At 34.7% G+C, this 15953-nt stretch overlaps 1 protein-coding gene across 4 annotated transcripts in view; it reads right to left on the bottom strand.

Moving 5' to 3' along the window:
* EXOC2 (exocyst complex component 2) overlaps positions 1-15953 on the bottom strand; it is a 205444-nt gene that overhangs the window by 159548 nt on the left and 29943 nt on the right. For all 4 annotated transcript variants that reach the window (XM_039869477.1, XM_039869476.1, XM_039869478.1 and 1 more), the window contains exons 2-3: positions 9335-9495; positions 4778-4954 (exon numbers count right to left, since the gene is read on the bottom strand). In XM_039869477.1, the coding sequence (XP_039725411.1) occupies positions 4778-4954; positions 9335-9452 (295 nt within the window). In that variant the 5' untranslated portion in view covers positions 9453-9495. The remainder of the gene's footprint in view (positions 1-4777; positions 4955-9334; positions 9496-15953) is intronic.

Raw genomic sequence — 15953 nt, 5'->3', positions numbered from 1 at the left:
TAGAATACTAACAGAGTAAAATAACAGACAGAAACACAAGAGAAAAGAAACAATGGAGACACAGAGCTACTAGAAAACAAAAGATAAAATGACTATAGGAAATCCTCATATACCAATAATTACCCTAAATGTAAATGGAATGAACTCACCAATTAAAAGGCATAGAGTAGTGAGATGGAGCAAAAAAAAAAAAAAAAAAATTTATGCTGTCTTCAGGAGACATATCTCAGCTGCAAAAACAAAAAAGTTGTAAGTGAAAGGGTGTAAAATGTACTCCAAGCAGATGGAATTCAGAGAAAAGTGGGTATAGCTTAATCAGAGAAAACAGATTTAAAAAATTAAAAAAGGTAACAAGAGACAAAGACGGACATTTTTTAATGATAAAGGGGACAACCATCAAGAAGATATAACACATCAATATATATGCACCCAAACTGGAAGCACCAAAATATATAAAGCATCTACTAACAGAACCAAAGGGAAAAAATTGATGAAAACATAGTCATAGTAAGGAATCTAAATACCCCACTGTCAGAAATGGATAACTCATCTAAACAAAAATCAATAAGGAGGTAACATCCTTAGACCATTTGGACATAATCAACATTTACAGAGCCCTTCATTCCAAAACATCAGATTATACATTCTTCTCTAGTGCACATGGAACATTCTCAAAGATAGACCCTCTTTAGGAGCACAAAACTAGGCTCAATAAAGTTAAGAAGACTGAAATCATACCAAGCGTATTCTCCAACCACAACTCTTTTAACTTGGAAATCAACTGAAGAAAAAAAAAAAGCAAGAAAAACCACATACATGTGGAGATTAAAGAACATGCTATTAAATAATGACTGGGTCAAAGAAGAGATAAAAAGATACAAAGAGACAAACGAGAATGACAATACTACATATCAAAATTTTAGACATACAGCAAAAACAATAATAGGAAGGAAGTTTAGAGCATTATGGCCTACCTCTAAAAATGAGAAAAATCTCAAACAACCTAACATTTCACCTTAAAGAACTAGAAAAAGAAGAAAAAACAAAGCCCAAAGTGAGTAGAAAGAAGAAAATAATAAAAATTAGAGCAGAATTAAATGAAATAGCGCAAAGACAATAGAACATTTAATGCAACAGAAAGCTGGTTCTTCCAAAAGGTTAATAAAATTGATGAAACTCTAGCTAGACTCATTAAGGAAAAAAAGACTCAAACAAAATCAGAAATGAAAGATAGGCTACAACAGTTACTCCAGAAATATAAAGGACTATACAAGAATAATATGAAAGGCAATCTGCCACCAAATTTGATAACCTAAACAAAATGGATAAGTTCATAAAAATATATAACCCTCCTAGACTGAATCATGAAGAACTGGAAAATATAAATAGAACGATCAACAGTAAGGAAATCAAAACAGTCATCAAAAACCTCCCCAAAAGTAAAAGTCCAGGACCAGATGACTTCACTAATGAGTTCTATCAAACATTCAAAGATTAAATGCCTGTCCTTCTCAAACCTTCAAAATCTGAGAAAGAGGCAATACTTCCTAACTCATTTTATGACACCAAAATTACCGATACCAAAACCTGACAAGAAAAACACAAAAAAAGAAAACTGTGGGCCAATATTTCTGATTTATATAGATGCAAAAATCCTAAACAAAATGCTAGCAAATCGTATAAAACAATACATTAAAAAGATACAATGTCCATTTATGATTAATAAAACGCTCAATAAAATGAGTGCAGAAGAAAGTATCTCAACATAATAAAGACCATATACGACAAACCCTCTGCTAATGTAATACTCAATGGTGAAAAATTAAAAGCTTTTCCTCTAAAATTAGGAACATGACAAGGATGCTCACTCTGACCACTATTAAATTTAACATAATACTGGAAATCCTGGCCAGAGCAATTAAGTAAGAGAAAAAAATAAAAGGCATCCAAATTGGGAATGAAGAAGTCAAACTGTCACTTTTTGCACATGACAAAGTTCTTTATAAAGAAAACGCTAATGATTCCACAAAAAAAAATATTAGAAACAATAAATACAGTAAAGTTGCTGAATACAAAATCAATGTACAAAAATCTACCACATTCCTATATATTAAAAGTGAAATTTCAGAGAAAGAAATTAAAAAATAATTCCTTTTGCAACTGCAACAAAAAGAATAAAATACCTAGGAATAAACTTAACAAAAAATGTGAAGGACCTATCTACCGAAAGCTACCTGAAATGAAAAGATATTGCATATTAATTGGAAGAATCATCATATTACTCAAAGCAATAAAGAGATTTAATGCAATCCCCATAAAATTCCAATGGTGTTTTTCAAAAATATAGAACAAAAAAATCCTCAAATTTGTATAGAATCACAAAAGACCCCGAATAGCCAATAGCAATCCTGAGAAAAAGAACAAAGCTGGAGGTATCACACTCCCTAACTTCAAATTATGCTACAAAGCTACAGTAAACAAAATAGTATGGAAGCCATTAACAAAACAAGAAGCAACCAAGAGAATGAGAGAAGATATTTAGAAACAATACCTCCAATAAGGGGCTAATATCCAAAATATGTGAAGAACTTACATAACTCAACAACAACAAAAACAAACAACTGAATTTAAAAAATGGGCACCCATTTTTCCCAAGGAAATATATAAATGGCAAACAGACATACAAAAAGATGCTCAACATCACTAGCTATAAGGGAAATGCAAATCAAAACCACCATAAGATACCACTTCACACTGTTAAAATGACTATTATTAATAAGAGAAGAAATATCAAATGATGGAGAGGATGTGGATAAAGGGAACCCTGGTAAATTGCTGGTGAAAATGTAAACTGGAATAGCCACTATGGAAAAGAGTATAGAGGTTCCTCAAAAAATTAAGAATAATTATCATATGACCCAGTAATGCCTCTGAGTACCTTCAAATTGGAAAACACTTATTACATAAAGATATATGTACCCATATGTCCATTGCAGCATTAATCTCAACAGCCAAGACATGGAAACAACCTAAGTGTCTTTCAATGAATGACTAGATAAATAAGAGGTGGTACAAATATATAATACTATTCAGCCATAAAAAAATGACGAAATATTGCTATTTGTTTCAACATGAATAGATCTTGAGAGTAATCTTGTCAGATGGAAAAAGACAATAACCATATGATTATACTCATATGTGGGATATAAAACAGAAAGCAACAACAACAAAAAAACTCATAGACATAGACAACGACATGGTTACCTGAAGGGAAGACATATAGGGGGAGTTTGAAGAGAGTAAAGGGGGTCAAATATATGGAGACAGAGGAAACTAGACATTGGGTGGTGAGCACACTATGCAATATATAGATGATGTATTACAGAATTGTCTACTTGAAACTCAATATGTTATTAACTGGTGACACCCCAATAAATTTAATTTTTAAAAAAGAAAGTTAAAAAATAAAAAGTAATCTATTGAGCACTTATTTTATGTAAGGGGCTATGCTAAGCACATTACATGTATGTATGTTCTAACTTATTTAATCCTATGAAGTAGGCAATACTATCATTCCACATCCATCCACAAAGAAACTAGGTATAAGTTCCACAGTTAGTAGTGCTAGAGTTCAGATTTTGCCTCCCAATTGCCCAAAGAAAACTCACCAGCGGCCCTAAGGGCTGCAGCTTTAACCCTGAGATAACTCAACGGATTACAGTCCTAACCTTACTCTCAAAGTTTGCCATGAAATATCTCGCTTTTATTATTTTCACATCACTCTAGTATATCGATAGTCTTTGGAAACAAATGACATTGTTCTATTTATAGCTTTCTGTTTTTAGTAGTGTTATTTCCATTTACAAAATATAGTAATTCTCCATCACTGAAAATGTCAAATCCTAAAAAACGCAGCATTCCTATGGTGATGTTAACATTGTTCTAGAATAGTTGTTAGCCAAAGATTCATTTGATGAATCCAATTTATGTATACATTTCTGTTACATTAGGATTAAAGACAAGTTCTGTTTAGAAATAACTCCAAGAACAGTTTTTATATTTTATTTTCACAGTGAAGACCATTCAGATTTGCTTCAGTTTCAAAGAGCACATTTATGTAAAATTAAATTAATGCTGGCAGCAAGCTGCAATTTTTTTCTAAACTGGAAATGGGTTAATATTCAGAGTCTGGCTCCTCAAAGCAAGTTCTTAACTACAGCAATATGAGGAAGCAGGTGTTAAGTGCATAAAAAGTCACATATGAAGTGTTATGGGGTACAAAGAAGAAGGGTTATTTCTAGTTTGAAGGGCTAAAGGCCAGGCAACATTTTCTCCAGAACTGAAACAATAAAGAAAATGAAAGAAAAAAGAATATTATTTAGATAACATTGCTACTTTGGCCAAATCTGGAAGATATTTGACCTCAAATCTTAACCATGTAATAGAAAAAAATGCAATTCAAGAAGAAATGTATTTAAGAGCAAGGAAGTAAAATTGTCATATCAAAATGTTAAATGAACAGATTTTACGAAGAATTTAGAATGATAGTTCTGTCAGGATCATCACCCTTAGGTTTTACTGTTAGCTCAGCAAACTGACTTTTCAAAAATAATGCACATTTTAACCAATATCCCATTCCTGTCAAAATAAACATAAACTGAATCTAAGTTAATGATATATAATAATAGGTAAATTTTACACTAATTTACCAGTTTTAAATTTTAAAAGTCAAAACCCATTTTTATTTTTTTCAGAATAGCATCATAAGAGGTGATACCTATTTTTTCAGGTTTGAGTAGCTTGAAAGAGACTGTTGAGGTTCCTTTGCCACCTGATTTGGTTGTGACAATTATGTCTCCTTTGTCATTTTTGGCTTGTCCCACTCGACATACTATTTTACTTGCAGACATCCATTCTGCTGTCAGAAGGCAATTATGTCCACAAATTGTTAAACCTGAAAAGAAAAGCATGCATATAACAAAGTTCAAACGAATAATGATGAGTTATTCATCTCTATTACATGAGAAAAAGATTCTTCTTTCTCTTCCTACTATTACCAGATCCTTTTCAAGAACTGAAAAATAAATCTAGAAATAATATTTCCTGTTCAAGTGATTTCTATTATTGAATATACCCAATATTATTTATAAATATACTACTGTCTCTTGATTTTTGTCTAATCTGTTTTTCTCTACTATTTAAGAGTTCTTTTAGATTACATTTTAGTTTCTTCAAACGTACATGGAATTAGATAATAATGAGCATAATAATTATGTGGAGGCAATGCAGATTTGTTAGATTATGAGAATCTTAAATTGCTTTCGTGGATGTTAGAAGAGAAATTATTGCCATTTTTAGAAGTCTAAGTTATTGGTATAAAATTCTAAAGTGTAAATAAATGTATATGTCATTCCCTAAAAACATATTTATCTATCTTCCTGAAAATAATCTGCATGTACTTTTACTACTGTTCAACTATATATGGTATAACAGAATGAACTAAAATATTTTAAGGATAGCCTGAAGTATGGGAAATCCAGTAAATGTTTTGGGGTATTACTAGTTTACTATTTCACTTTTTATATGTTTATCATTCCAAAATGACAGTTCATGGTGCCTTGGTGTTTCCTAATGATGCTCTGACAATAAACCGACACTCCCAAAAGGTCAGCTTATGCCTGGCATTTCAGGTCCCAATTCCATGTAAATGTACCCCTATGTTCACTGTAGCATTAATCTACAATTTAGGCAGTAACCAAACAGGGAAGCATTAAAAGACTGTAATGATGAAAATGTGACCCCAGGCAGAACACCAAAATACAACCATGTGAACATATTGTCAGCTAACCTATTCTCTTACTTCCTTTCTGTTTTCCATTTCCACAAAACAGAGATCAACATAATAAATATTTATGGAGAAAATAAACCAAAATATATGTGGCAAAGACTGAGACACTTCAAACTTTCCTTTCACATTATATAATTTTTTATACTGCTCGGCAGTCAAGTTTGGTAATTGTGATTTTTTTTTTTCAGGAACACCTCAACTAACACCAAATTTGGTTGAAAAAATGTAGGGAGGAATTCAAGTCATCTTTTGTTACAACTTAAAGCACTATTTAGTAAGAATCTTATATTAACTATAAAGGAATAAAAACAACTACATTTTTAAGACATATTTATTAAAATGATAAATTTTAGGGATTTCTCTAAAATATCTATTATTTATTCATATATGAAACTTTGTATTTCTAATAAAGGACTTGAAGGTTCCTTTAGAACTAAGCTTCCTCTTTTTTTAAAATGCGTAATGACATTTACACATTTTTAAATGCATTCATAATTCAAAATTATTTTTTTCAAAATGGGAATGTGTTTGATTTCCATCAAAAAAAACATCAATTTTTGTTATGAAAAATTTAAACAATTTAAGAGACTGAAAGGATCTCTGAAACTCCTCTACATTTCCAAGATAAGCACTGTGAAACACTTCAAGACGTAATGGCTCAAATAATTTTTATGTATACGTAAATCAATCTGTGTATTTTTTAAATGAATGTGAAATTGTAGGGAGCTAAAGCTCCCAAAATTCAAAAGAGTGCATGGATTATCTCGGGAGGCCTGCTTGCATAAAAAAGGGAAAAGGCTGGTTCTGAGGAATTCCAGGAAGAAGAAGATTAAGAATAGAAACAGGGAGTGTCGAAGGGAGTGTCGAAGGGAGTGTCCATTGTACCTTGATCTTCAAGATGTTACTTTAATTATGTTATCTTGGGATACAGATTATGTATAAAAAGGAGCATAAGAAATAAACTCGGAGAGACAGTTGTGAGATCTGTTCTCCCTCCTGCACCCTGTCTGTCTTCTCTTTTTTCTCAGTCCCCGCTCCCCCATTCAGGGACCTGGTTTGACTTGGTCGGCTGGTTTCCGACATGAAATGTTTTAATTTATAAACTTCTCAGTTATAGGTGGTAAATATTTTGACATCACTCCAGGTTACTATATAACTTAATATTTTTAAATTTTAGAGTAGCAAAAAGATTCTTGTGGTTTTAAAGGTTAACTCACTTCAGAAAAGAGAAAAACTCAACAGCGAATTTCAAGGTTTAATATAAACTAGGGAACTATCTTATGATTAAATCTGAGGAATAGGAAAAAATATCAGATACAGAGACATGAAGTCTTAAAAACATGTTCAGGTGAGCAAACAAGAATGATATCCATAATGGTACAAGTTGGGGAAAAAACTACCCAGAACAATAGTTTATTCATCTAGTGACAGCTGCTATCAATGTTCCTCTGATTTAACATCTATTCTTCATTTTAACTAAAAAAAGAATAATCACCATATAATTTTAAAGAGATTCAAAAAGATCATTTTAAATGTCATGAAAATTAAAATCATAAAACCTATTTCTTAATTTCTTAAGCACATTTTTGCTAAGTTGCTGAAAGCTAAGAAATCTGCTTTATGCAATATAGCATCTTTTTTTAAGTCACTTGTAGAATTCCAAATAAAGTTTTTTTGTAGTGTTATACTTGGCTAGTATTGATATCATCTGAGTTAAATTGAGTTAAAAACACTTAAATTATTTTTAATAAGTGAAATTTGCTTTTTTAAAAAAATTTCTTGGAAATACATAGGCCGGTTTAAAGATGAACTAGCAAGGTTTACAAAAGTAATATACATTTAGTCAAATAAGAATAGCATTGCCTGAAGCTAAAGCAAGATTCAAATTTATGACTAGTAACTGTCATGTTTAGGAGCTCACAATGACTGCCAGTTAAAATGTGAGACATAACCTCCAACTGTACAGTCAATTTCCATACATTCCAGGGATTTTTTCCACTTTGGATAAAGAAAATTCTGGAAATGAGCAATATCAAGAACTAAGAAATAGCATTAGATAAAACTATCTTCATTAAGAATAACTAAGTTTTATTTACTAAAGAATAAAAAACTATAGCTAGAGAAAACAATATAAAGGAGACAATTTAAATAATACTAGCAAAAAGAATTAGCTGGAAAATGCAAAACTCAGAGTTTCAATTCACTTTCTCTTTTCAAAGGGTTTTCTGTATGGCCAAAATGTGTCAATCAGCAGCTATAACGTAAGAAAAACAAGTTTCAACTTAAAATCTCCAGTATTTAACAAAAGGTCCCTTATAAATTAAGAAATGAGTCAAGAGAATGTCTGAATCCAGATAAATGTATATGCAAAATCAGAATATATATTCACTAGAGTCTCTCCCTTCTTCATTCTTAATATGTCTAAATACCCTCACACAGAGTTCACAGGAAAATAATCTTAACTGACTATATGATTATATTTATAATTTGCTCTATTCCCTGGCTGTATCTGACACTCATTTGTATTAAAAATAATAATAATAAAATAATTAGAGTCCATCTTTAGAGAGTGAAACTTGGTGGACCAGATCATATTTTTTTTAGGTTCTAGAAGAGAGTAAGACAAGCCAGGAGTCAGAACCACTGACAAACATCAGTGCTTAACAGTATGCAAACCAAGACCTAAAAATATTTATGCAGTGTCAACTGGATGCACAGTATTCTATCATTCATGTCCTTGAGCTTAAAAAAATTAAAAAACATAAACTGGTCCAGAAAACTAAAATTTAGTTTGCTCTGAATATTAGGGGAACCTAAATAAAAAGATAGATTAGCATGGGTGAGAATGAATTTGAATAGATTTTTTTGGCTGTTTATGGCAGACAGAGACTATTTGTATTTCATATCAATGCCAGTGCTCTCAACCATGATGGCGCATTCACACGGCAGCAAAAAGGAAATGAGATCTGCAGGTCATAGTGAGGCTACACAACTGGGAGAGAGTCTCTTTTTAGGTGCAGTGAGAGAAAGAGCAAAGTGGTACTGACATCACCAGGAGGTAGAGTTTACATTTAATTTGAAGAGCAATAAGAAACAGAAGTGGCATAATTCACAGAGCACTTGAGAAAGAATACAGATAGTTGTATAATGGAGTAAAAACTAAAGAGAGCAAAAATAACTTGTAGAGGCTGTTTTGGCAATTTAATAGGAGAGATCAAAGCTCGGGAAAGGATAGCAAATCTCAGATGTGAGAAACTTTCTGGAGAACTTAGTGAAAAACAATATAAAAAAAGATTTGATAAAATAATGATTTTTAACAGAAAAGTCAGAAAACCAAATTTATTTCATTTTTATTCAGATCATTCTGTACAGACCACAATAATGTTTTTCTATCACCTTCATTATTTCAAAATAATATATCCTGCCTCGATTGACCAACATAAAAATGCATTTACCATGGATAAATAGCATAGTCCTTGCCCCTACCTATGAGGTCAGTTGGGCCAGTTCCCAGGTTTTCTCCTCTAATTGTGACCTTGGTCCATGGTATTCCTTCATTTGGAGAGATGCCTGTCACAAGAGGGGGTTGTCGTGAACGAGACATTGTTCTTTGTTGGGCAAATTAGAGATCCAGTTACAGAAATAATCTGTTAAAAGAGAAAGGAAAAAAAGGATTAGTGCTGAGTTAAGCAGTGACTAAAAATATAAGAATGCTAGACAGTCAGTACCAAAACATATAAAGTATTCTTAAACATATAGTTCTAATTTTTTTTTAATATATGCCTACAGCACCTGGTCTTCCTAGGTGGTCTCCTATCCAAGTACTAACCAGGGCTGACCCTGCTTAGCTTCTGAGTCAGACATCAGGCTTGTTCAGCGGGGCATGGCCGTAGACCATGGACTGTGGTCCACTGGGACGCAAACCCAGGACCTTCTGTGTGTAAAGCAGACGTGTTAACGGCTACACTATGGAACCATGTCCAGTCGTAAATTTTTTTAGCTGTCATTTAGCCTGTCTGCCAAAATCTACTGAACATTAAGTTTACTACACTCTAGATAGTACTGGAAAGGAAATATCAGAAAAATAACAAAACTAAACCCTTGGTTCTAGGAACTTTCAATATCATGACATACAGAACCTAATATCACCATTTATCTCCATGCCTACGCCTGCTGAATCCCAAATATAAGCTGGAATCTGTTCTACTCCCAAAATTGTTTATGGAAGGTTAATTGTATTCATAAAAATTAAATTATATCTATATTCCCATAGGTGTAATGAATTTCACTTTATTTTTGTATTATATTTAGAATAATCTTTTTTGTTTTTCTGTCTTTATTGAAATATAAATACAGCTAGCTGCCTGCATTTACACTGTACAATTCAATGAGTTTTTTTCAATTATTGTTGCTATATAACACACTACCCTCAGCTGTACAGCATATTGATGAGAGATCCACACAACTCGCAAAGCACTCACCCCACCAAATCTAGCACCCCGCCTCCCTACGATATTCATTCCAACATTATTAACCATCTTTCCCACGCTATACTCTATATCCCCATGTCTACTCTGCAATCATCCACCAACACCTCTCAATCCTTTTGCCCTCTTCCCATCCCCCAACCTCCCTCCCATCTAGTATCCCTTACAATATTCTCTGTATCTATGAGTTTATTTCCGTTTCTTTGTTGTTGTTGATTTTGTTCTTTACATTCTAAATATACGTGAAATAATGCGATATTTGTCTTTATCCGACCCATTTCATTCAACACATTACCCTCTAGGACCACCACGGCAATATCTTTTTCCATCCCCTTCCTTTCAGTCTGTGTGTATCTTTTAATCTGAAGTGAGTCTCTTGTAGGCAGCGTACATAGGGATCTTGTTTTCTCATCCATTCAGTCACTCTATTTTTTGGTTGGAGCATTTCTTTCTTTTCCATTTGAGGTACTTGTTGATGGGAATGTAGTTGTTACCATTCTTTATTCCTGTTTTTGACACGGTTTTTTCTACTTAAAGCAGTCCCTCTAACATTTCCTGTAATACTGGCTTGGTGATAATAAATTCCTTTAGCTTATTTTTGTCTGGGAAGCTCTTTATCTGTCTTTCAACTCTAAATGATAGCTTTGCTGGATAGAGTAATCTTGGTTGTAGCTTTGCTATCATTTAGAATAAAGTATCCTTGGTTATAGATGCTGGGTTTTTATGACATCGAATATTGTGTGCCAAGCCCTTCTGTCATGAATAGTTTCCTCTGAGAAATCAACTGCCAGTCTGATGGGTGCTCCTTGTGGGTAACTATGCTTTTCTCTTACTGCTTTTAAGATTCTTTGTATTTAACCTTTGGAATTTCAATTATGATGTGTCTTGGTGTGGGCCTCTTTGGGTTCCTGGCTTTTGGGACTCTCTGAGCTTCCTGGGGTTTTATGTCTATTTCCTTCACCAGGTTAGGAAAGTTTTCCATCATTATTTCTTCAAATAGCTCTTCAACATCTTGTTTTCCATCAAGCACCCCGATGACATAAATATTTTTACTTTTAATAGTGTCCCATAGGCTCCTTAGATTATTATTTTAATTTTGGCTTCTTTTCTTGCCATTCTGATTTAGTGTCCTTGGCTTTCCCATCCTCTAGATAGGTCATTTGATCTTCTTTATTCACTTTGTTTATTCCATTTAATATACTTCTCATCTTAGATAATGTGTTCTTCATTTCTGACTGGTTCCCTTTTATAATTTCCTATTTCCATTTTTATGTTTTTTATCTCTTTGTTGAAGTTCTCACTGAATTCATCTACATTTCCCATAAGTTCATTGAGCATCTTTATAACCAGTGTTTTGAACTCTGCATCTGTTAGATTATTTGACTCCATTATATCTGGATCTCTGTTCTGTTCCTTCATATGGTTTCTGCTTCTCTGTCTTCCCATTTTGGCTACCTTTCTGTGTCTGTTTCTATGTACTAAGCAAAGCTTCTAAGTCTCCCGGTCTTATTAGTATGGCTTTGTGTAGTAGGTGTCCAGTGGCACAGTCCTAAGAGGGGTTCAGTTGCAGGTCAAGTTTAGCCCAAGCCTGTGCCCCTCTGGGGCCACCTCTTAAGATTTAGCAAGCAATCCACAGATGCTGTGCTTATAGTTGCCTCAAGAGGCCATGCCAGAAACTAAGGCCAGCTGCTTCCAGTGTGAGTCTTGGCGCTGCTCAGCAAGCAGCACCTGACTCGCTGAGGGTATACCTGGATGTGGCTTGGGTGGGGCCCCAAGTTGGAGGAGACGGAGTTTCATGGAATCCTCTGGGTGAAGCAACCTCTGTTGTCCAGTTTGATAGAATCTCAGCTGTGGGGGGGCGCTGTGTCTGTGCACTGGGAGGGACTAGGGCTCAACAGAGGGACAATGGATACGGCCGGCACTTCTGCTGGGGAGAGAACCTCACCAAGGCCCTCACTCCAACAACTCAGTGCCACCCTGTAAGTCCCTGCACAGCCAAATCAAAACTGGTGCTCAGAGCAAGCAGATCCAGCACTGCGGAAGTCCGCTTGTAGACGTAGCCCCTTTAAGAGGCATCTGCAACGGCCACAGACTCGGTCTCATTCAGCTGCTTGAGACCAGGCAGCCCTGCCTCTTCGCCCAGTCCTATCTTCTGCCGTTGCAGGGTAATTTCTTAGATTTCTCCCTAGTTGTGTGGCTTGTTCATCTAGCTCCCAGACAATTTTCCTTGCTGTTTGCTCCTTGTTTCTGTCACAACTTTGATTTGGTTGCCAGAGGGATGAACAGAGACTCTATCATCTACGCCATTTTTCCCCCTCCAAGAATAGTAAGTCTTTTTTAATGTGTTCAAATCAATATACTGACATTTTTACAAAACCTATAATGCAGACATACAGACAGAAATGTGAATTTGCTAACTGTTCTGAGTATAGCAGAGTTAGTAAAAGTCCAGTTTCTGAAGTCAAATACATCTCTGTTCAAGTCCTGGTGCTCCAATTTACTATTTCCATTCCAAACCTCTTATTTCGTATGTGTGAAAAGGAGCTAGTAAAACCTTTCAGAAAGTTACAATTAAGATCACGTGAGATAATTCTTGCAAAGCACAGTATCTAGCATATAGTAGGCAACCAAAAACTAATAAAACTTCATTAATAATTCCCTAAAGAATTCAAGTGCTCAAGGCTCCAGATGTCCCAGAAGATGAAGGTGAAGTTTAGAGCAAAACAGAAAGAACTTGTTAGTTAGCTGTATCTGCAGATAATGAGAAGATAGTGAGGGCCTCTGCCCTCATCTTGCAGTCAGGCAGGAAATTAGTTTAGTCTCTGAAAAAACCAAAAAGAAGAGGTCCAGTACTCTAGAACACCAGGTAAAATAGGGGTGATTAAGTGTCAACCTGCATAGCAAACTGTGGAGCTCCTTAGGCCTCTTCCTGACCCTGCTCTTATACTGCTGTCAGCAAGGTGTGTAAGCTACCCCCATCCCAAACCCACCCTGTCCTGCTAACTAGAATATTATTCTCTAGAGAAATAGAAGAGCACTAGGAAAAAAAAGAACCAAAGATCCTGACACATAAGAGTCCTCCCAAAAAAGGATACTATTGCCTGACAGAAAAGCCACTTACAGACTCTGCCTAAACCAAACTAAACCAATCAGCTGTTCACAGCTTCTCTCTAAAATATACAAGGACAGCCAAAGACGCTCAAGGAAAATACATGAGGTCAGGTAAACAAAAAGATCTAAAGAAAACAGAGATAAGACAGATGTACAGGCTGAATTGTGTCCCATCCACACCCCCTCTCCTCCCCCAAAAAATCATGTTGTAGTCCTAACTCCCCAGTAGCTCAGAATGTGGAAGTATTTAGAGATCAGGCCTTTAAAGAGGTGATTAAGGTAAAATGAGGTCATATAGATAGGATGTAATCTAATATGACTGGTGTCCTTTTAAGAGGAAATTAGGACACAGACACACATAGAAGGAAGACTATATGAGGACACAGGGAGAAACACCCATCTACAAGCCAGGGAAAAGCCTCAGAAGAAAAAGCCTCAGAGAAAACCCTGCCGACACCTTGGTCTCAGACTTTCAGCCTCCAGAATCATGGGTAAATAAATTTCTGTTGTTTCAGCCACTAGTCTATTGGGCTTTGTCATGGCACCCCTAGCAAACTAACATAGCAGGTAACAGAAAGAAAAAAACAAAAACAAACATAAACAACTTCATAATTATTAAAACTTTGATCCCAAATTAATCTGCAGAGGGAAAACATATCTTATTCCTAAAAGAACTGATGCCATGAAGAAGAATCAATCCCAAAACAAGAGCTCTTGAAACCTTCAAAAGAGGCAAAAGAAACAAGATTTATATCATCCTATTAATGTAAGAACTGATCATAGGTTTAACCAAATGTGATAATAAGGCTGCGAATAAGTAGATGTGTGTTTGGGGAAACAGAGGAGGAGGATGAAAAGGAAATGGGAGTTATAAATTTTATCTAAAACTGGCTATCAAGATAATGGCAGATTAGACAAAGAACCTGGAAATGTAGAGATGGACGTCAGAACAGAGCTAAATGAGTTTGGGCATGTTGTGTAATAAAGAATGTGACTGACCTTTGCCCCTAGTTTCTGGAGGGAGACCCAAAATCCAAAAAGTACTTTTGTTATTCTTGAGCCCTCAATATCACAGGTAGGAAACATTCAGGACAACTCAATAAATACCAGGGCTCGCAAAACCAGAAACCATGTGATTAGAAAATTGGTGTTTTGAGCCACGTGATATCAGCTTGATCTCCTGTGGAAAAAGGGAGGGGGACTAGAGACTGAGTTCAATATCACAGTCAGTGATACAATCAAACATGACTAGGTAATGTATTGAATACAATTAAAATAGTAAAATAATAATAACAAAACATGAAGGACCAGAAAGACATTATCATTAATCCGATAAACCAAATGAGACAACTCAAGGTTATCTTGATTTCTCTTCTTCCCTACTGCACACCCTCATGATCTTTCTGTCAAAATCCAAAGTCAACTATTCCTCTCAATTCCATTGTTGTTCTCCCAGTTAAGACCTTCATCTTCTCTCCCTGAATATTGAAACAGACTTCCAACTGATTACTCTGCCCATATTATATCTCCATTGCAATCCACTCTCAGGAAATACCAGAGAGAATTATCCAAAAGAGAGATCTCATCAACATCATCTCTCACTTAAAAAAAAAAAATCTTCCATGCCACCCCACTGCTCAGTGGTCTCCAGGGCCCATAAAATCCTTAGCATTTTATTAAAGCTTGTCAAAATTAGATTCTTCTACATTTCCCACTTCACCCTCAGTCATTTCCCTCAGTCATCTGACACTAACCACATACTCCTGTTCACCTCCTAGGAACAGTCAAGTATTTTTATGCTTTCATGAATTCCTTCATCTTGTTTCAACTAAGTAGAAAGTCTTTCCAAGTTTGTTAAATCCTTACCAATACTTCAAAGTCAAGCTTAAATGTTACCTTCTCTGACAAAGTCTCCCCCATCCTTCCTTCTACAATGCTTACACTACATAATTCTAATATTTACTGTGTTAAACCTTATATACCTCTTCTTAGAGGACATTTAATCAACTCTACATCCCCAATGCCTGTCATACAGTACCTGACATAAAATAAGCATGCCATGTGTCTGCTAAAAGAAGTTGAATAAATGTTTTCTGAATGTTTACGTTATCAGTGGAACATTGGAATTAAAAAAATGGACAAAGATAAGAGGTACAACGGGTAGGGGACAGGAATGGAGTAATGTACTACATACACACATGCAAAAACAAAAACAAAAAGGTTTAAAACACACTTAAATACAATAGCACAAATAAGAATAGAATAGTCAGGAATAAGTTTTACAAAGGAAGTGCAAAATTTATATTTTGAAAACTATAAAACACACTTATAGTTTAGAAATTAAAGAAGACCAAAATAAATGCAAAGACATGGATAGGAAGACAATAGTTAAAATGGCAATATTCCCCAAGTTGTTCTACAAATGAATGCTCAGCTGGCTTTTTTTGCAGAAGTTGACAAGCTGATCATAAAATTCTATGGAAATAGAGAGAAAAATAACCAGAACA

The sequence above is a fragment of the Pteropus medius genome, unplaced genomic scaffold (genome assembly GCF_902729225.1).
Source record: "Pteropus medius unplaced genomic scaffold, Ma_sr-lr_union100, whole genome shotgun sequence".
Lineage (NCBI taxonomy): Eukaryota > Metazoa > Chordata > Mammalia > Chiroptera > Pteropodidae > Pteropus > Pteropus medius.
The sequence above is the reverse complement of the archived record's forward strand: the minus strand, read 5'-3'. Positions and strand labels throughout refer to the sequence as shown.